This window comes from Clarias gariepinus, chromosome 15 (assembly GCF_024256425.1).
Source record: "Clarias gariepinus isolate MV-2021 ecotype Netherlands chromosome 15, CGAR_prim_01v2, whole genome shotgun sequence".
In the NCBI taxonomy this organism is placed as follows: Eukaryota; Metazoa; Chordata; class Actinopteri; order Siluriformes; family Clariidae; genus Clarias; species Clarias gariepinus.
Genome location: NC_071114.1, coordinates 9039170 through 9062386, shown reverse-complemented (window position 1 = coordinate 9062386; position 23217 = coordinate 9039170). Strand labels below are relative to the sequence as shown.

Genomic DNA, 23217 nt, shown 5'->3' with positions numbered 1-23217 from the left:
GTTTTAGATAACAGTCTGCTCATGTGAGCTGCATTACGTAGTTTTTCAGGGGTTTAGCTGGCTGTCAGAGGGTGACCATGCGTGAAACTGTGGACTGTACACCCCTGATAAACCTTCTGCACTGCTGTTTCTTGGAACTTTGCCTCTACATGCAGCTGATTGGACAGGACCGTTTCAAAGGGTTGTCCTTATTTTCTAAAAACTACTACAGAGCTTTGCAACAGTGATGCACCATGTAGAGAAATAAAGCATCTTGCCATTATATTACATTTAGGATAGTGCAGTTATGTTGCCTTGGTGTGTCATGGTTAAACACTAACTTGCCTTTTTTTTAATTATTATTTACATTATTTAGATTTTATATAATTTATAAATAATCAGAACACTCATGACTAATGAATTAAAAAATAAAGACTTAGCCAAGCTAGCTCAATGTAACTTTCATTGATAAATACTTCATGCTGAATGTTTACATTGCCATAATTATGATAAACGTTCCTATAATTAATGTATTTTTAAATCATGGCAAATATAATGTTTAAGGATAATCCTTATCCTTAAACATCCTGAACTTTCGAACCAATTTAGCGGAATTCGAAACATTATCACATTATCCCGGCATGTCACAAAAAATGATTAAGATGAACTAATATAACATAACCGTTAAAGCAAGACTAAACAGAAGCATGTGAATCCCAGAGAGAAATATATGCAGACGTTATACATTAGATCAGATATCACTGGTTACTGCTTCAGTCATAAATTTTTTGACCTTATAATTACCAATAAATACCTTTTTTTGTGAGAATATAATTCTCACAAAATATTTCCAATGAAGAACTAAAACAAAGTTCTAAAGTGACAGCTCTGAAAGTTTAAAGTTCATGAAACTCACCTTCTCAAGTCAGTATGTCAAGTTATACGCTCATACACTGTCTAGTTTCCTTCAGGCTTTGTCATACCAAATTTACAGACAAAGTCCAACCAGGAGGAATGGCCACACCTACCGCACGTACTTACAGTAAGTGTATGAGAGTAAGAGATTATGGGGTTAAGGTTAAGATAATGGGCAGACTTCTACACGCTACACGCTATACACCCACAAACATAGGCCTATATACTGCATGTGAAAAAGAACTAAACAACTATTTAATCCTGTATTCATATTTGGAAAGAAATTGTGGAAAGAAGTGTGATTGACTTTATTTTCAGCTGAAAGTGAAAGTAAAAATTTAAACATAAATTTTTTTTTTTTTTTAAATTGATGTAAATTCATAAATGATCAACAGGTTTCTCTTTAGGCTCCAGAACCCCCCTCCCTATAACCCCACCCCCCCGTGCAATTTTCCACCCTTGCTTTTGTGCTTTTGCATAACAAATAATATTAATTTATACAGAAAAAATGTTAGCTTTATAGTCCACATTGTTTTTTGTCTTTGTCAAGTTTAGATTTACTGAACCTGTGATTTTTTTTTCTCTCTTTTTTAAAAATATGGTGTTAAATGTTCACAATCGGGCTACATGCAATGATTTACAGATGCCACTGTATAAACCGAACTCATGATTACATGTACAGTTGTAACCTTTTAAATGCTTTACTCAGACAGTGACTTCTTTAGATGCTTTAAAGTAGCTAATCAGTGTAAATATAGACAAGGAGTACACCTGGTTAACAAGTTACAGGATCAATAGACAAGATGCATATTTACATTATGCTCAGTATGTATTATATTAAATTTTAAATATGGTTGGAGAAATGGGATTCCCGTGTTACAGTGTCAACTGTTAATGACATGGCAAACAGATCTAATATAAAAGATAGTCAATAGTGTATAGTGTATGGTGTAAAGTATTTGACTAATTAAATTATTTGTTGTTTTCTTTTTTAGGATACAAAATTTTAAATATAATATGGCATAATATTATAGTATAATTATAAAGATTTTCAGAATTGTATGTTTTTTTTAAAACTACAATTTAATTTATGCATGCATTTTCCATACTGTGTGTGTGTTTTATACCCTGGTTGGGGTGCAAAAACTCACACATGCTCACACACACTCACACATCCAGTCATACACTACGGCAACTGGCAGTTTTGATATGCCAACCGTCATACACTGTATTTTTTTTTCCGTAAGAGTAAACCAGAGTACCTGGAGAAAAACCAACGAAGCATGCACAGAACCTGCAAACTCCGCACACACAGACTGCAAGGCAGGACCTTAACCACCACCCCGGAGGTGTGAGATGACTGTTCTAAGCCAAGATAGCGCTAAATTAAAATATATTCAAGGAATGTAATTTGTTGATATCTATATGGTTTGGCATTTAAATTGTATTGAAATTACTGAAATGAATTTTTTATGATTAAACAGATAAAAATTACTCTCACTCGCATTCTCTTGCTTATTCTCTCTACCGCTTATTCTGTATCTCTTTAGTAAGGCCCTTAACTTTGTCTACCCGGGGTGACGTATCATGGCTGATACTGGATGGGGTGCTAATCCATCGCACACACTCACTTACATATTACGGGTAATCTGGATATGGCACTTAGCCTAACTCACATCTTTAGACCCGGGAGAAAAGCGGAGTACCCTGGAGTACATGCAACGCACATGGACCCAATGCATTAATCAAACCATTACATTTACATTTAGGCATTTGGCAGATGACATTTTTATCTTATTATACATCTGAGCAGTTGAGGGTTAAGGGCCCAACAGGGGCAATTTGGGGCCTGGGACCTTCCAAATCGTAGTCCAATGCCTTAACCACTGAGCTACCCCTGGCCCTGGATGGGTAACCATCAGCCCTGGAGGTGTGAGGCCACTGTGCTGCTAACCACTACGCCACCATGCCACAGGTAATAAAATTATAATAGAAAAATATTTTGTTAAAAATAGTGCTATATGGCTACGACAGATATAATTTCTTATGACAGATCCTGCAAATGCCACAAAGGCTGCCATCTAGTGGAAGATCATTATAATATTAAAATATGACATCCTATGACTAAGGTGAACATTTTTGGAAAACGATCATTGCTTCACTTTGACGTGTTTAGCAATTTAAGCTCGACTTCAATAATAAAACAATAAAAAGCTTTATATGTTTATTTAATAGTGTAACAAGAAACCCATCGTTCCTGACAATACAATTGATATTTCTTTCTTTTACATGGAAGTATGGAAACTACAAATTCTGTTCACTTTACTTCCCGTTGAAGTCGACCCTTCTGTATTAATTTACCCAATATTGCAGAATAACTTCAGGCTTCAGATCTTATCGAACAGTATACTGTGTGAAGTGTATGTTGTGTGTACGGTACATGTACAGTATGTGGGGAACAATTCTCTTACCATACTGTTATGCTCCAAACTGTGGCACAGCACCTGCCATGGGGGTGTGTACTTAAACATGTCTCTGTGTTTCTTCCGAGAGCGTGTGCTGAGGTAAGCAGCCCCCTTTTGTGTTTGTTTAAAACACTCTCCAAGGTAAAAAAGCCGTGCGCATTTAGGCTCAACTCAACTGTGCTACGGTCACGCTGCAAGAAGAAATAGTTTTTTGAGTGTGCTGTTATATAGATCACCTTTATAATTTTATATAATTATTGTAGACAATTGCATTATAACTTCATGCAGCAGTATTAACGCAAATCATACCAGCTCTGGTGATAGATGTACAGTATACTTACCACATTCGTAATGGTGTCACAGTGTGATCCGGGAAATCTTTCCTCAAAGCGTTACAGTCTGGTCCATCACAGTAGTCCATGGCACTAAATCCTCACCCACTGGTATTGTTTCGGCCTCAATCGCCCCACCTACTTTTCATTCTAGCATGTATGCGTGTGTGTTATTGCTTCCCAGGGCATCTGTGTGTGTGTGTTCCAGGAGGTATTAGTTGAAGAGACAAAGCGCAGTGTGGTTGTGATGAGACCTTGTTGCTGTTAAACTCTGTCCCCATCTGCTGTGTGTATGTGTGTGTGTGTGCATGTGCATGGATGTGGGTGTTTGGTGTGTGTCCTGAGAGCAGGAATATCAGTCTGGAATGCTGCTGACCGTCAGCAAACCGAGGACAAAAGCAAAGAATAGGCACAAAATGCAGGCGCATGTCACCCAATAGGGGCCATAAAGTCCAGTCGGCTCAGTCAGGGACAATATAGAGAGAAAGTTTTAGATTGTTTGACTGGAAAAATGTTAGCATTAGAGATGTATCAGCAATGAAAGAGAGATGAATCCACCCTTTCATGCACAGGATCCTCTTGTTTTCCTAAGAATATTTTTTTTTCCAGCCTTTTGGGCTTTTTTGGCGTCTTAAAATGCTCAAAAACTCATCAAATTTGTTGGAATCTGCTGCCATTATAATGCCTGAGAGTCGCGTGGCCCTCAGGGGCCCCACAGGAGATTTTGCTGCATAGCTCATACACACTTTCATGTAGGCACACGAAACTCGGTACACATTAAGAGCTCATTGAGCCGAACAACTCAGCTCAACAGGAGGCTGGTTATTTTGGGTAATTCGCGAAAACGCACCTGATGGATTTTGATATACTCCTCCTAGGGATTTTATACGATCACCACCAAACCGGGCCAATGTGATCTAAAGACATCGAGAACGCAAAATTGCGGAGGGATTTTTGATATCTCAAACAGATCAGCCGTGATAATGTCTTAAACTTACACCAAAAAATGATTAATAACGGCCTGTGTGGTGTTATATTAGATTCAGTGACATTTAGTGACATCACATTGAGAAACATCATAGTGTGCTGCTTATTTTCAGCATCTGCAGCCTATTTGTACACACACATCACAAATGTTAACATTCACTCTCACAGACACACATGCATGCATACACAAACACACTCATATATCACACATCACAAATTTTAACACTCGCACACTCACATCTCTGTCTCACACACACACCCACACACCCACAAGTTACATGTCTCCCACGCATTACACACATATTAAAAGACACATCACAGATGTTAACACACAAACTTACACACCACACACACAAACATGCACAAATACATTTACTCGTCACACACACACACACACACACCTCTCTCACACACTAACCCATTAAAAATGGGTCACATGGGTAAACAGCATAGATACACATGATCACATGTTTGTATTGTTGTTTTTGGTTGTTTTTATGACCATAAAAAATATAATAATATGCTCATTTTGAGAGTTCTACATTTTTGCCGAGTCATTCCCACATTCTGGTATTAGTAAAACCCAAATGGACAGATATCTGGAGACCACCCGTTAACACACACTAGAAAGGCTTCCATATAGGAACAGAATTTCTTTTATCGTCATTGATTTATGCTGTGCATAAATGGAGTTGAATCAACTAAAAAACAAGCAGATACAACTCTAGCCACAATGCATAGCCAGAATAAGGTCAGACATATTTGAACAATTAGTCTAACATTTGAGGGGCTCATAAAAAAAAAAATCAGTCCTTGCACCTCCAGGATCCGGGGTCGATTCCCGGTCAGGGTCGATTCCCGTCTCTGTGTGCATGGAGTTTACATGTTCTCCTCGTGCTTGGTGGGTTTCCTCCGGGTCCTCCGGTTTCCTCCCACAGTCCAAAGACATGTAGATTAGGCTAATTGGCGTTCCCAAATTGCCTGTAGTATGAGTGTGTGTGCCTTGCGATGGATCGGCACTCTGTCAAGGGTGTACCCCGCCTTGTGCCCTAAGTCTCCTGGGATGGGCTCCAGACCCCCTGAGATCCTGAATATAGGATAAAGCGGTACAGACGATGAGTGAGTGAGTGAGTGCGTAAATCTTGATGTGTCCCTAACCAGATGCGAACATAGTAAGTTGAGTTACCAGTAACACTGCCATCCTCAACATATAGACGTTTTCAAGGACTAAAACTAAGAGCAATCTAAAACTGACTTTTTTGTTTGTTTACAGGCTTGTTTATTTATCTATTTATTATATTTTACAAACATTTTACCACCTGTGGACCTGAAACATGCTCATGAGATTCCTGTGATCCTAAGACCTAAGACAAGAGAGAGAGAGAAGGACAAAAACAGACAGGACAGCAGTATCCTTAAAGCACGTCACATTTTAATATCTCGTTTAAAATTCGTTCTACAGCACTTTCAAGTCGGTAAGAAAGCAGACCTTCACAGCTGAAAAAGCGTACAGAGCCGTGGCAGTGGGAGCACACACACCTATTCCCTTCCCGGGTAAAAGAAAAAAAAAAGAAAGAAAACAAAACAAAAGAAAAAACTCAGATGGGTCTGTACTTCAAGGAGGAAAATGGAGCATTTTTAAGTAGATGAGATTTTTGCTCCAACACAGGAAGTGACCTCATCTACGCTATCACGCATTCACTCCTCATGCTCCTAGACACTATGATCACTACATTAATCTCACAGACGTTATGAATGATACAGGGCAAGGCTACGACTACAGGGAGAGGGAGACGTTACCGACTGATGGATATGGATATGAAGTTATAATGACCATTATATCTATAAAAAGCATGCATGTGTACAAAGAGAAAACGCCCCAGCAAAGGGCCAGGCAGCAAGGCATTCTGGGCCGTGGAAAATGTCTGAACTGGAATGTTAGTACTGACAGACAGTAGGGTGCGCTGCTGAGCAAGTCTGAGGTAAGAGATTGAGCTGAGAGTGCTGGGTATGAAGCAGGGTGAGGAGGGAGAAAGTCCACAATAAGTGTTAAGACTGTAAGTTAGGGTTAAGTTTCGGGATTCGATCCAGATCAGCACTCAGTCATGTCTGTGAAGGATATTGTTTTATGATTGTGTATTAACACACAAGGATAATCCGGATTCTGAGACATCAACTAACTAATCCTACAGGACATACCGTGAATATGGTTATGAAACATCATTTTAACTGGAAAAGCAAAAAAATGACACATTCGGGTCCCATGTTTACTACACCAATGTATACAAAACCCCATGACCCTTTGTTAATGAGCACCCAATGAAAAGCTTCCCAGTAGAAGACAAGTAATGGCAATGCTATAATATTAAAAGGAGAATGTACAGATACACACACACACACACACACAAATGCTCTCGCACACTACCAAGCCAACCTCCCAACTATTGTGGTAGTGGCACTGAAAAAGCACAACGCATCTTCATACTTCTACATATACCTTACGTAATCTGATAATGTAATTCTCTATTATGTTACAGATAATAAATGAATAAAATTATGCAAAATATTAGCAATAAAACTGATTTGTTAACACATAAAATTACAAAATACGGTGTTTTTGTGTGAAAGCTGATGCACTGCAATACCAACGCAACTCGTATCTAATGTTATGGGGGCTCGCCTTACAGTTCATACAAATAATACACGTAATGTTGCTGCAGGACAGTTTTTATATCGATTAGCACCACAAGAATCTTTAATCATTTTCCATTGAACGAATGCTTTCTTGCACACCGTTGTTATAAAGAATTTGACATAAATCGCTAGCCTACTTAAAGAGCCATGGCACCACGCTAAGGAAAATACCAATTTCTTGTTTAGAAAGTGGACAGAATGAGCTTCTCTAAAACATGATATAGAGATATGCTATTCAGCCCCAGTGCAGCCTCTGTGATCTGAGTGGAGTGATTGAACGCATGGATACCAACGCCACCCCTTTTTTCCTTTAAAATCACTGTGGAACATCCTGATGCTGAATTGCATCCATGAGTGTTCTTGCATAGGTTCAGCTCCAGCAAATTAGTTGTTTATTTTGAGGAAGTGGACGGCTCTGCCTGAGAGAAGGGTAAAGGCAGTGTATACTAGCATTTTCAGGATTCCACACAGGCAACTTTTGATTTGGTTGAAGTATTTGATCCAACAACAAAAAAAGGCAGTGCCTTTATTATCCATCCTACTGAAGAGGATAGGGGCCATTAAAAAAAAAAGTTAGAATTCTGACTTTAAATGGGAGTGTTGCGTGCTGATCAGATGGTTCGCTCTGGGGACCCCTCAATGGGAGCAGCGCAACAAGTCCAACAACAATTCTGACCTTTTTTAGGGGGGGAAAAATCAGTAGTCAGAAATAAATATCGGGATTCTGAAAAATAAGTATGATTTCTGAGATTTATGCCAATTCTGTGATGACAACGTCTGAACTCTAAGATAAAAATTCTGGGGAAAAAAAAAACAGAATTCCCAGAAAATTTTCAGAATTCCAAGAAAAATGCCAGAATTCTGAGAAAAATGTTAGAAAATGTAAAGAATTCTAAGGGGGAAAAAATTCTGGAAAAAGTCAGAATTCTGAGATTTTATTCAAAATTATGAGAAAAAAAGTAAAAAAAAAAATAAAAGACTGTATTTTTTAAATGTATTTATCTGTTTGTTTGTTCGTTTATTGAGTTCACTTGTTTATTTATTGATTGTGGTGGCCTCAATCCTCTTCTGTCCCATCCAACCCAAAACAGGCAAGTTGATTTGACTGGTGCAGTGGAAGCTGACTGAGAAAGTATGTTACATATGGGAAAAATGTATTGTAACTGGAGATAAGTAGGCCCGTGAGGAATTTAGCTTACTGAGATATGACCCTGTAGGAGGCAAGGGGGAGGTGCATGTGCATGTGGCTGGTGAATGCAGTTGCGGGACGCAATAAACCATCTTGTACTAATAAACGTGAGGTTCCGCAGTGCCACGGAAGTGTGATTTGTTTTATGGAGATGCCTGACACAAAACAGAACTGACACATAGTTTGAAAAAAAAAAAAAAAAAGAAAAACAGACAGACCCACACACAAGCCCATCACACACGTTTGAAATCACAAAGCATCTCTACTACTGAAATCCCATTACACTTACTACGTCAAGAGTCACTGTACTTTCAGTCCTTATTCTATAGTAAGAGGAAACCGGTCACAGCTTCATCAGTTGCAGAATTATGCACAATTTTAAAACGATCAGCCTCCACACTACCCCGGCAGTATCTCTCCCCATCGCCGACCACATTCCATTCTTGAAGGAAGAGAAAATGCAATAACAGGACCAGTGAACACTTCACACACAATACTTTTGCAAAAACAATTGTTAGGGAGCTTGATAAAGAAACATAAAATAAATATATATTAAAAATAAATGATTTGTATACTGTATATCATATAGTTACAGAGATATCTGAGTCCTTCTTTTGCAAAGATGAAAAATGAAGAAAAAAAGGTTTTGTTGATCAATACTTGGTAACTCATAGCAAAGATAATGAAGCTTCATCTGCAAACCTCTTTGTTGAAGGTATCAAGCTTCTCTCGTGTAACAGCTTTTGTCACAGCTTCAACTAAATCATAACCAGAGGAGGCTAAAAATATGACAGGGACAACAGTAAAATGGGAAAAATAAAGTAAAATATAAAACTGGTACAAATAAAGTAAGAAAACAAGAGCTTTCTATCAAAAGATACAAGATGTTTTCTCTCCTCTCTTTTTTGTTGGTATTATTTTGTCTGTAAGGTGACACGATGCACCAATCTGAGAAATAAAAGTTCCAAGTTCCCCTGTGAGGGAGTTTTTCACATGATGGAACAGCATTTGCAAGGCTGCTTTTCTTTCTTTTTCATTTCAGCATCTCCAGCCACAGGTTCAGCCTCTTCGCCTTTTTCCTCCTGCGGATTTTCTGGCTCAGCTGGACCTCCATTGGGTGGTGCCTGATCCTCCTTGGCTTCCTTCTTGTTTTCTCCATCCTCAATGACTACCAGCTCAGCTTTGACTGTGGTGCTTTCCAGCCCCAGTACTTTCTTCGTCTCATCCTCGTCCTCCACGTCCTGGTAGCCCATGAACACCATTGTGACCGGCTTCTCCGCACTGGCATCATGCATCTCAGCCTGAGAGACGGCTGGCGACTGTTTGGCTTCGATGCCAGTGATCTCTTTGACCGGAGTAACCCCACCGGGCTCTGCCCCTGCCTCAAGTTGCTCACCTAGTTTCACCACATGCTGGGGTGTGGCTTTGTCCCCATCGCTCATGGAGACCTCGTCAGCCTTGTGGATGAGCTCCTCCACTTCAGATGAGCTGAGCTGGTGCACGCCGTTTGTCAGTGGGCCATCTATCCCACGCACCTCGTGCACCACTACAAAACAGGTAGCAAATAAGTAAATCACACGAGCAGCATTTGTACCTTATTTAAGACATTTACTACTAGGTTTTAGAATCATAATTTAGTTTCACTTTGCTGCTAAGATCTCATAAAATATATAATTTTTTTAAACAGATATGACTGTTTTCCCATAAATGGAAAGCAATTATTTGCATGTTTTAAAAGTGCAGTTTGTAACTTTTTTAAAGAATTTCTAGACTTGCAATAGTCTTTCTGAATTGCCTTTTAAACCATTTGTTTAAGGCTATCATGAGATACACAACTAATCAGGTTATACCACAAAGCTCAATCTCAAATCCCTCTCTAACCCCTGAACAAGGGTGTGGAAAAAGGGAGTAAACACCCCATATAGTGCAATAGCACAGTTAGTTAGCTGAAGCTATTATAAAGTGGAATATATTTTAGATTAGACTTGATATAAGATTTAGATTCTTCACTACTATATAATTTATTCAGTAGGTAAATATTAACGATGTAATATATTAACACTTAGTCCAAGTGTTTTTCTCTTGTTAAAAAATATATATTCTGATCAGTTATCTCTGTGAGAACAACTCTTTCCCACATGGGTTCACTTTTATCCCCTGGGTTTCTGGATAAGAAGGGGCACTGATGTCGTAAAGCATCTAACGAATCACAGACGAATAGGTGGAATTCTTATAACCAATTGTAATGTACAAAAATTGGGAAGACTAACCTAATCTAAAAAATCTTCTTCTTCTGTTATATCCCCAACAAATTAAACACTCCACAGGCAGAACCACTTTGTACACATCAAAAAACTTTTATTCTGATTAAATACTTTAAGGCAGCATGGCGGCTTAGTGGTTAGCACTAGTTGCCTTGCACCTCCAGAGTCCTTGCTGGGTTCAATTCCCGCATCTGTGTGCACTGGGTTTGCATGTTCTCCCCATGCTGGGTGGGTTTCCTCCCACAGTCCAAAAACATCCAGATTAGTAGTTGTAAATGAGTGCATGACTGTGTGTATGTGTACAGTAGTGATGCCCGCGGGTCACGCTTTTATGAAATTACTTGGCCCACCCCAACCCGCCCCGCACCACTGTGTCTATTTTTACAACCCGCCCCGCACCACTGTGTCTATTTTTACAACCCGCCCCGCCCCGCACCCGCAACCATTAAATAGACATACTATTTTTTTGTTTTTGTTGTGACTGCCAGCGGTACTGTAGCTGCTTGGCGCTTTCGTGGCATAACCTTATCAAAGAACTTAATAAAATATGAAAATAGATATTCCCAAATATTTAATATAGGCAATAGGGAATTGCACGCAACATACATGGATTTTTTTATTTCATTTTGTTTTTCAATGACCCGCCCCAACCCACCCTGCAAATAAAGTGACAATTTCTTTACCCGCCCCAACCTGACTCGTGGGTTACCAGACGACCCGCGCATCATTAGTGTACAGTATGTGCCCTGCACTTCAGTTAGAATCTTTAGTCAGAATGATTTCATGTGAATTAAAGACATACTGTCCGTATAAACACAGCTAATGTTTACACTGCACTTAAATTTGCAGTCATAGAAGTCTTTAAGTATTACAAACTGCTCCTTTAAGAGTTATTACAGCCGTATTGTACAGAGACATAGCAAAATAGCAAAGTGATCAAAGGCCAGAGGGGAAAGATTAAGTAAAAAAAAATAAATAAATTCATTGGTGAGTAGGACTTGTACAGTGTGTTTGGGAAGCTTAGCATACTGTGAGCAAAGTGGCTACATGAGACAAAACTAGCATTAGCTTTTAGAACCACTGGGATGATTCGAAGTTTTGTCAATGGGGTTGGTGCGTGAAAATCAACAGATTAAAACCTGAAACATTTCAATTCATAATATTTAGGCTGGTTAACTTATTTAAAAAAACAAAAACTGATTACTCAAGCTAACTTTTTTGTTTGTCAAAAACATATCTCTGACAAATGCTAAGGGAGGTAGCTACAAGCAAACACTACTAAAATAAAACATTACTAAAATAAAATACAATTAAATAATAATAATTATCAGTAAGTCCAATACAAGCAGCAACTTAAATGTTTTAGGTACACTGCGCTTAAAGTAACTGAAAATCCCAACAATGACAAGTTCAGCCATGCTAAGCTGACAACCCTTTACGAGAAGCTGCTACACAGGTCACTGTATTCTCTGTATTGTCTGTATTTATTTTATAATGCCAGATTTCTCATTATTGTAACAGAACAAAACAAAATTTTGCCCTTGTTCAGAAGGGTTGAATCCACTGAGCAATCTTCTCCTCCGTTACATTTTCACCAGTCTACATGTTAAGTTCTTACAGTAGATATAAAAAGCTGAACGTGAACTTCTCGTAAAGCAGTCTTATATTTACAACAGCTTTACAGAATATCCATCTACTACTGTATGTACTTTGTTCCTCCTAAGCCAGTCACCTTTCCGTTCATCCTCATACACTTTGACCCCCTGATGAAAGAAATCTTTGGGCAGTAGTGTGTTGGTGGACAAGACTTTGGTCTCGCCTGTGACCAGGTCCTTCTCAACTGTGATCTCTACGGAGTACATCGCTGGGCGGCCAACAAGAGGAGAAGTTAATATCCTGCAACGGTGTGTTCTCATTCTCCCATAAAAACACACTCATTCATTTACTGATCTTTGTGCTTTTTTTTTTTTTTTTTTTATGAATTCATTTGAAATGAATGTCCGATTTATGTTTCAGATATAATTGACTACTAGAGCAAAATATATTGTTAACCTTGGCATATCAGTGCATAGCAGCCTTTATTTTCAACAGTACTGACTATTGGACTATTTTATATATATTGAATTGTAGTCATTCTTATCAATGAAGGTTGGTTCTGGCTCTATTATATTATCTATCAATAGCTTAATCATCATGGTTGAGCAATCATATTCCAAGGTCGAATGTATGGCACAATAAAAATGGAGTGGTTCAGTCTAAGCGTGAAAGAAATCATCCTCAGCCATTATATGCTCTTCATATATCTTTTAAACGGCCACTGGTGATACTGTTGCACTTGATTTCTGGAAAATCCAAAACAATCAGCCCTACATGTATTGTTAAGAGCGAATAATTAGCCAACTGTTGCACCAGAAAAGTCGGTTAAGGCTGTGGGTTACTGGGTTACTGATCGGAAGGTCGGGGGTTCGAACCCCAGCATCGCCAAGTCGCCACTGTTGAGCCCTTGAGCAAGGCCCTTAACCCTATGTGCTCCAGGGGCGCTGTAAAACTGGCTGACCCTGTGCTCTGACCCCAGTTTCCTAATTGGGATATGCGAAAATTGATCTTTAATAAAGTTCTAATTATTATTATTATTATTATTATTAAACTTGATATAAAGTATATTACATCTATAGTAGTATGTCACATTCATAAGCATGAGAAATGTCTAGATATAAAGAAGCATTTAATGTCTGTCTTTATATATTTAATATATTTAATTCAAGCTTTTAATATTTAAATCTGAAACAAGATACAGTGCTTTTTCACACTAATGATCCTTTAGAATCTCTTGCATTCTATACTAGTATAGTATTTTCGTACTACTGTATTTAAGAGCATTTTAGCAGCAAGTCATAACAATGTAAATTGTCCACAAAAAAAAAAAAACATTTAACATTATAAATTATGACTATGTACACTGTATGGGTATCACATCCATGTGTGCTTGTTGAACAACCCATACCGTATTTGTTTTTGGCTCTTTGTCTCTTTCCATATAATATAACTTTCACTAGTGGTATTAGAAAGATCAGGTGTTGAAAGTGTTTTTTTAATACTTTTTTTTTTTTGGTTTGTCTTGAATCATAATTCATGTGCATATAAGTACTTTACAACAGGTCTTGGTCGTTATAAATGTTCCTGTTCTGCACACCGACCATGAGGTTTGTCACCTGAAACTCGATTACAATGTACGTTATCAGGGCCAAACTCTGGATTCCAAAATACAGCTGTAACTCATGTCATGTTTCTGCAGTCTGTGACGAAATTTATTATTAAATTTTTATTTACTATTTATGCGTGTGATAGTCAGGTGTGCACATATTTTTGACCGTGGAGTGTAGACCATTCGCTTGCGGTTTTCAGTGATGCAACAGCAATTTTTTTTACTAGACTGTATACTTCAACATAATGATCACATACAGAATGTTCAGCTGGTGCAACAGGATGCTGGACTCCAAACAGTTCACTAATCTTTTACATTTCTTTCAACAGAATAAGGTTATGGATTCAGTGAAGAAGAAACTTTGAAACATCATAATTGTGTTTGGGAAACAAAATTAGTTTCAACCTCATTAGTTCCTGATTACTGAAGATTTTTTTTTTTAAATCAGCGCTTTGAAGTGGAATCTTGCGTCACAGAATGAAAAATTTTTTGCAGCCTGCAATTATTTCAGTTACGGTCTTCGGAGCTGCTGATGGCCCATTTGTTTCCGATGTTATTTTGTTAAGTATTGTATTCAGCCACTGCAGGCTGCCATGACAACTGCAGCACCAAGGTAACCTTTTCATAGGAGTTCGGCTGCCATGGCAACCTCAAATTTTGTGAAAGAATGTACCTAAAAATAACTTTTCTAATAACACACTCTGCAGTTTATCTCAGCTTTACATTTTTTAAGTAAAGGATTTCACTGTCTGATACATCCTAAGACACGCAGGCATGCAGACAAACACTGAGAAGAGACAGAAGGAGTTAGAAGACACAACATTAGACGAAATGGAGATGAGGAGAAAACGCTAAACAGAGAGCCTGAAACATTTTCGGAGTGACACTTATAAAATAAGTATTATATAAATTATTGTATATACACTGATCAGCCAAAACAATAAAACCACCTAGGTTTTGGGTTCCCCTTGGGTCAACGAGGCAGCTCTGGCCCCCACAGGGCGTGGCTTCCCAGGACCTCTTGGGGTATGCTCTGGTGTATGTCACCATGATGTTGGTAGCAGATTCTTTGGGTGCTTTCGGTTGAGGGGTCCATGGTGTATCCCATGGGTGCTTGATTGGACTGGGATCTGGGATTGGAGTGGGATGTGGTGCACTGGGTGTTCTAATAACTTTTTTATCATGGGCAGAATTGAATTTTTTTTCTGTGATTTGTGCTGCATTGCCTTTTCTGTGGGATCAGACCAGACGGGATTTCCTTTCATCCCCGTGGGCATAGGTGAGCTCTGGGTGCCTGTGAACCTAACACCAGTTTACTTTTGATCATAATGTAATAGCTGATCGGGGTATATGTAATAAATAAATGCTTATATGTGTAAAGTATATATACAATATATTAAGTCAATGATAAGCACTCTTAGAACCCAATCATTAAAACAATAATAAAGACAAAGATATAGTGTGCATAAATATTTTACTAGCTCTAATGTGGACATCTATAGTAGCCTACTTTTATTTCTTTTTCATTATGTGATTCACTTGTCTTTTACCCACAAGAATAAGTCAAATAAATGAAAAAGTCCAGATGAAAAATCACCACCATTTAGAGGTAGAGAAACTCTGCTGTGAGCGTTGTAAGAACTAATCAGTCCCTCAATTTCTCACGGTATTCCTAGAGCCCTTAAATGCCCTCACCACATTTCGAGATTCCTCTCCAGGCAACAGTGTCTCAGACAATATAAACATTTGATTAATGAATAAGGAATGGTCTCAGGATATGAAAGTGATTACAGCTGAGACCATTCCAACAGGTTTCGTTTTGTGATAGATCTAACAAACCACACATTTTCTTTTTTCTTTAAAACCCTAAAACAAGCATAAAGTTATGGTTGAAGGTGAGGGTTGAATGTCTAAATGAGCTTCGCTGGTCAGACACTCACCTGCTCTCATCATGTCAGAGTCACCCCTGGATTTCTCCAGACGAGGGCTGACGCGAGCTTTGATCTCTCTGACCTCTAACGAAGGTCATGAAACAAGGAAATGAGGAGCAAAGGGGGACAGAGTGATAACAGATAGACGTAGAAAGACAGAGAAACAGATGCTGAAGGAGTGTGGTGACTGGAGGAGGCGCTCCTTTTAATGAAGCCTCTCCCAGATGTGTTGTAGATTTAGATTTCTTTGACTAATTAAATGAAACCTGCTACTGATTTATCTCCATCTCAAGTGATCAGGTGGATTAGAGTAGAAGAGGCAAATGTTCAATAAATTGAGTAGATTATTACTTAGACACCATGTTGTCTTTTTTTTTTTTTTTGGACAAAATATTTTAATAAAACCAGTTGTGCATGAGAATGGATAAATTATAATAATTATGCGCTATTATACTTAGTGTCATATACTGTAGTTACTCAGTGTATTTCACTATATGTGAATGTACTCAAAACAATTACCTTTAACGACAGAGTCTCCTGTGACCTGGAAGAAACAGACAGAGAGACAATTAAGTTTTTTTTTTTTAGATTAACTTCATTAATTCATTACTTTTGACTCTGAAAAAGGGTCGTTTAAGTCAAACTAGGACTTTTAATTGTGCAGAATAACAGAACACAGTTATGAGGGTAAAAAAATGTTTTTATTTCTCAATTTATTCCCCTGCCACTCTAATGCACTTATTCCAGGGTTTCACTAGTGCCTGGATACCAACAAGGTAGAACATTTCTTCAGTACGCCGGAGCCATGATTCACAGGATTCCCTGATTCACTTCTGAAACGCTGGCCTCCCAGGAACTCCTTTAATGGCTGAAACATGGGGGAATGTCTTGGAGCGAGGTCAGGACCTTACAGAGACGTCTCAGTGTGCAAGGGCTGTTGGTAAACGATTCCTACAGACAGATTCATCTCCTCCTGACTACCTTATGCGGCAATTTTTAAAGATGAACAGCTGCACTGGGCTCTGAGCCACCTCGGCCATGATCGTAAAGTCTTCTTTAAAAAATTTTTCACAATATAAATGTTTTACTGCTGCTAAGAGTCTCAACCCTGGAAGTCGTCATTCAGGAGAAAAGTCCCGGTCTGACTTTACCACCCCTTGTAAATTAATTTCAGAAAGGAATTGTATTCATATTTTGTCACAGTTCGAATTTTTCTAAAACAATTAGCATAGGTTTGCTTGTGGTTTGAAAAAAAAAATCGAATCTAATTATTTCTTTACAATACAGATGTAACAATCAGGCAAATCCACTTAAAAGCTAAACAACTTTGAGTAAGAGCCCTGTGTTTCACAAGTACACTAGACATCAAACTGAAAGGCAACTGGGAATTGGTTTAATCTAATCTTGTTATAATCCACTGATAAATGCATATCAAGAAAAGGTCCACTTTTGCATACATACAGTGTTTCCAGTAATAACTGATCATGATATTAGGTATTAGTTCAAAGGTCAACACAAATTAAAATTCTAATCTAGATAGTGTTTTATGACCGCATCAATCTACAATCTGAGGTAGAAAGGAACAAGGTCCAGCGCTACTTCTCTTTCTTTTCTGTATTATTTTCTCTGTGGGCACTGCTGTTAGTTCCTGATTAATAGAATAGAATAGAATTGATTAAATTACTTGTCACATAATTTTTTTCCCCCGCATATCCCAGTTAGGAAGCTGGGGTCAGAATGCAGGGTCAGCCAGTTTACAGGGGGCTTGAACCCCCGACCTTCCGATCAGTAACCCAGTAACCCACAGCCTTAAAATAAATTAAGGAAAAGTAGAAAAAACAATCCACTTCTGAACTTTTTTTAACCATAAAATGTGATAAAACATTCTTTTGATATATTTTTATATTTGTAAGATAGCCATGCTCACCCATTTATACCAGCCGCTAACACGCATTTGATATATTATATAGGAATCTGTGGTAATTCAAGAGGATTAGGATTCTAATATATAAATCAGATCAGACTTTGACTTTAACCCTCAAGTCAATGGGTCAAATAAATGAAAAAGTCCAGATGAAAAATCACCACCATTTAGAGGTGGAGAAACGTTGTTGTGAGCGTTGTAAGAACTAATCAGTCACAACCATAATGTTTAAAATTTTTCTATTTTTGGTCAATGTTTAATGACAAACTTGTCCATGCTTCGGTGATTTATCTGACTGCAGATCAGCTTTTCGTCTCCTAATTAATGATGATTAAAAGATCCACACATGCAATCTGATCAAAAGATGAAGACACATCCAAAAAAGACAAAAAATCCGGTATACTGATGTAATTTCTACTGATGGGGAAGTGGATGTTAATTAGCACAGGAAAGAAAAAATAACAGGCCGTAATTACAGCAAACATTTCTCTTTACTGCTGCTCCACTATAACAGACCCTTATAAAATGCTAAACTGTTAATTCAGTGAAGATCTTATTTACACAGTCTGTTAATCTCCTGCAGGTTGTTGGCACCTTGTCCGTTGCACAGCTGTTTTCCTCAGCGAGAAGCTTCTGCAGCATATATATTAGATAGAACTGTTTCTACGCTGAGCGTGCATAAATGGAAGTGCATTAAGTGATATGATCGGGATGTTGTGGACATGTAGATATATCCGAACCATTATGGTTAATAAATGCCTTAAACAGAGCCTTTAGGGCTCAGAAACTACTAAATCCTTCTGTGCATTCTGGGACTGTTCTCATGTATGTTTTTTCGTACACTGCAAAGACGCAAAGCTTACCACTATATTTTCTACAGTCTTGGTTTCCTCTTGCTGATCTGCATCTGCCAGGTTTTCTTTGGTGGATGTTGCAGACACACCTGTCTCCAACTCCTCTAGCTCCTGCTCCAGTCTAAAACAGGAACACAAAGTATATGGCATGATCGGATAATGGATCTGATAACTGCTTCCTGTTTAATAGGATGAGAGCATAAGAGATGTCCAGGTAATATTTAATGTTATATTAATAAGAAATTCAACAACGATGCAAAGGCTGGTCCCTAAGTTCAGGAATGCAATAAGGAATATATGCATTGCATTGCAGGTTGATAATGTACCATATATAACTTATAGTATATAAAGTAAAACGTTGGATTCAAACAAAAAATGCTACCTATTTAATCATTAAATAAGTATTATACAGTACTGAAGATAATATATATAATAATACCGTAAACTTGGTGTGTCTGTACATTGAAGATATTTTTTAAAAAATAGTTTGGGGGACGTACGATGAGTAATAGAACACATCAAGATGCTTTTTGGAATTTTTGTCTGTCTGCTGTTTGTTTGTGCACCCATCCTGTAAAAACAACTAAGCTAATTTTAATAGGGTTTTCACAGTTGTATTTGGCCGAGCTTAAGATAAAATATAGGCTTTGCTTCATCGCAGTCTACCTACGGGAAGAAAAGATTGGCTACTTTGAAATTTAATGAAAAACGCCCTTATGTCATACAAAGAACTAAAAATTAGTTCTTCCCAAAATTCAACAGATGGCGCTGTTTTTAATACGAGTGTGCGATTGAAATCTACTTAATAAACGTGATCTCACATCTTCAATAAACGCGATCTTATACCGCACTTCACAGTAACACGTAGAATTTTAGTTCATTCCAAAATTCAACAGATGAAACTTTTTAAAACTCGCCTATGAGTGTGCTATTAAATTCCACGCGAGCTGGGAAGTCGCGGGCAGATCTAGTGTTTACTATAAATACAGTCAGGTTGGAATTGTCCTTAAAGACACCATGTTGTTGAAGCTTAATGCAAGTTAAGGAAAATTATTGAGCTCATAAACAAAGTGAAAGGACAACCATTTTAAAACGGTTGACACTTAAAGGTGATTGAATTTCTTTAGACAGACCATGATTTGATTTGAAAGCAATAATAATATGATCGCTTTAAAGGTATAGTATGTTCGCACTATGCCTTAATGTATTTGTCAGTGTGTGTTAGCATTAAATCCAGTGGTGTGAATGGACTGACTGGAGCCAAAGCTCTCCTCAGAGATCCTGGCTGGCACAGCATTAGAGGGGGAATTTAATTTGGACTAGAGAGCGTTACACTGATCTGCCTGCCAGTGAGAAGACTGATGCCACTCATTCACTCATCATGAGCAAACTGAGACAAATTGACTAAACAGCAGCTGTAAAAAAAAAAAAAAAAAAAAAAAGCTTTATGGAACTTAAATATACACTGATATTACCTCAAAATAGCTTCCTCGAGTCCTTTAGTTTTGGCCTCATCTTCTTGAAGCTGTTTCTTTGCTTCATCTTCCTCAGAGCCAGCAGAAGGCGCTCCGTCTAGCAGCCATCGCTCCCTCAATGCCTTTGACTGAGGAAAGGAATAGACGTAAAATGATTAAAGATGGCATTTATATAATGTTTTCTGGAAAAGGTCTAAAAAAACTGGTAGTTGACTGGTTAATTGCTTATTTTCTGCACTTGACGAATATAAATAAAGTGTAACAATTAAGTATAATCTAGAAGATGATTTTATTTAGTATTATATAATTTTATATAATATACTGTACTCTCTTTAGATAAAAAAAGCATGACCATAGGATATAATGATATTACATTTGTTTTAATATGAACAGTTTATCTGATAAACACCATTTTTAGACTTTTACTCATTTCGACAAATTATTCTCTGATTCAAGGTTTCCTATAACAAAACCTAATTTTATTTTATTTTTTTTATAATATTCTATATAACCCTTATTTTAAAAAACATTAAACTTTCATTCAATACAGTGGCTGCCATGAGTGGCTTAAATGTGTTCAATGGATATTGGAGAATGTTTAAGTCCAGAAAAATAAGTCTTACACACTGTTACTGCCGAGCATCACTTAACGTACAGGATATGTTCTGTAAAATAGAACATTATGCGATTTGGATGTTGTTCGAACACCACGCTGTAGTGTGAGGACTGTGGTGAATCAGAGAAATTAAATAACATTACAAAACCTAACAATATGCACAAGTGATTTTTGGACAAGAGACATGAGATGCACACCCTGTGTGTGGAAAGCTGTTGGTTAAATACCTGTACTATGATAGGGAGCAGTCGTCATGGACCGAAGTGAAACTAAAACAGTTCGAGAAGGGCGCTGATGATGCTGTACATTTCTTTGTATTGTTTATAATGTTTCTCATGATCGCCAACAATCTTGGTAAATAAAAGTTGTTGTTTTTTGTGCACCACAACTCAACACTTTTTTCCTCAATCCATTTTGTTGTCTCACTACGAAAGCACAATCAAAGTATGACTTTGCAATATTTTTCATTAAAATTCAACCAACATATTACGAGTAATGAACTGCATATTTAAATAACCACAAACAAAGCTGCAGGCTGAATTATCCACTGTGCCAAAAATATAAGCGTTTGAACCATAGCTTGTTTAAAAGAAATCACCAAAATTCACACTTATAGATAATTAGTAAATTATATAAAGAATATCAAAGTAAACATGCACAAAATACTTTTGATTAGTTTGCTATACATATTGTAGCGTTTTTACGCCGGGAAGAATGCTGGAGAGACGAGTGAGCTTATTTGCTGCCCAATGCAATGGCTGGGAGTACTTTATTAGGCACACAGCAGGTATGGCATGAGCAGCACCTTCACTCAGGAGCCTACATCTAATTCAGCGTCAGCCTGAACTAGAGCACATTTCACACGTCACACCTCAACACACACACAACAGGGCCGAAGTCACTAACCCAAACACCTTTCCCCATCATGGTGAACACACCGACATTCCCGCAAAGCATGCTGGTCGTCAGCCGCCGCCCCGCCCACGCCACAATATTTTGAAAACTTTTGGCGGCACGGTGGCTTAGTGGCTAGCACTGTCGCCTTGCACCTCCAGGGTCCAGGTTCGAGTCCCGCCTCGAGGTCTGTGATCGGTGGGATTCCTCTGGGTACTCTTGTTTTCTCCCACAATCCAAAGACATGCAGATTAGGTTAATTGCTATTCTTAAATTTACTCGATTTACATTTGGCAGACGCTACGCTCTTATACAGAGCGACTTACATTTTTTTAAATATCTTATTACACATCTGAGCAGTTGAGGGTTAAGGGCCTTGCTCAGGGGCCCAACAGTGGCAACTTGGTGGTTGTGGGTTTTGAACCTGGGATCTTCCGAACCGTAGTCCAATGCCTTAACCACTGAGCTACCCCTGATCCATGCTGTCCAGGGTGTACCCTGCCTTATGCCCTAAGTCTCCAAGAATAGGCTCCAGGCCCCCCGTGACCCTGTAAAGCGGTATAGACAATGAGTGATAACAAGAGTCTTTTCTTTTTTTGCTGTCAAACTGTTATTAGGGTAATTTCGAGCTAATGTTTAAATGCTTTATACTAAAAAGCCTCTCGAGCCATGCAGATTCTGTATTTAGAACGTTTTTAATTGATCACGTATGCTCCGTTCATTTTCATTACCCTGCCCCCATCTCTATCCTGAGCACTTTTCAAAACAAGGTTACTCACGCCTGTCCTCGTCTGCGCTTTTAGTTCGCAGGGATTCACTACAAAGGCAAAAGCTTGCAGTCGATTAGCCTGCAATGCACAAAGGGTAGCTAATGCATCCTCCTGCCATGAGGAAGAGCCATTAAGAGGTGCTAATGCCAGCTGAGCCCCTGTTTTCTGAACCCACAACTGATCCTCTGAGAGGACCGTACTGGATACAGGGTGTGGCACTCGGCCTGCTCTGAACTAAGCCTGTTGGCGGTAAATGTTCCAAACACCTGATCCGAGGTCAGCCGAGCATGTGCTGATTTCATCCGTCATAGTCATATACAGCGGACGCTGTTGCACCAGCTAAAGGAGGCACTGTGGGTCTGTTTCTCGGTTAATTAGCAGACATTTGATCCACTGTTGGTCCAGAATCAGCTGACTGGTGAAAAAGCAGACAGGAAATGGCCATTCATTTGAGAATAATGCAACAGACAGGGCTGATCTGACATTCACTGCCGGTCTTGCCTCCATCTTAGTTCCAGTAATGCAGAGATTGGCACGAGGGAAAAATCTCACAACGACGCTGCTTTTACTACTGAAACCAAGGGACCTCGTTTTTGTAACTCGAGCTGCAAATCAATAACATTCCACACGATACTGGCACAACAGAAAATCATTTATAATGAGCACAGTGGTACTAAAGGTCAACTTGTGAGTTTAGGAACAAGCGGCCAGGTTTTTGCAACA

The 23217-nt window shown here is 38.4% G+C and overlaps 1 protein-coding gene across 1 annotated transcript in view; it reads right to left on the bottom strand.

The window, feature by feature from the left end:
* Window positions 1-6090: 6090 nt before the first annotated feature.
* Window positions 6091-23217, bottom strand: part of palm1a (paralemmin 1a) — a 39570-nt gene continuing 22443 nt past the window's right edge. Inside the window, exons 4-7 of the mRNA XM_053513595.1 lie at window positions 20215-20342; window positions 18749-18860; window positions 16481-16505; window positions 6091-10107 (exon numbers count right to left, since the gene is read on the bottom strand). Coding sequence (XP_053369570.1) covers window positions 9551-10107; window positions 16481-16505; window positions 18749-18860; window positions 20215-20342 — 822 coding nt within the window. The 3' untranslated portion in view covers window positions 6091-9550. The remainder of the gene's footprint in view (window positions 10108-16480; window positions 16506-18748; window positions 18861-20214; window positions 20343-23217) is intronic.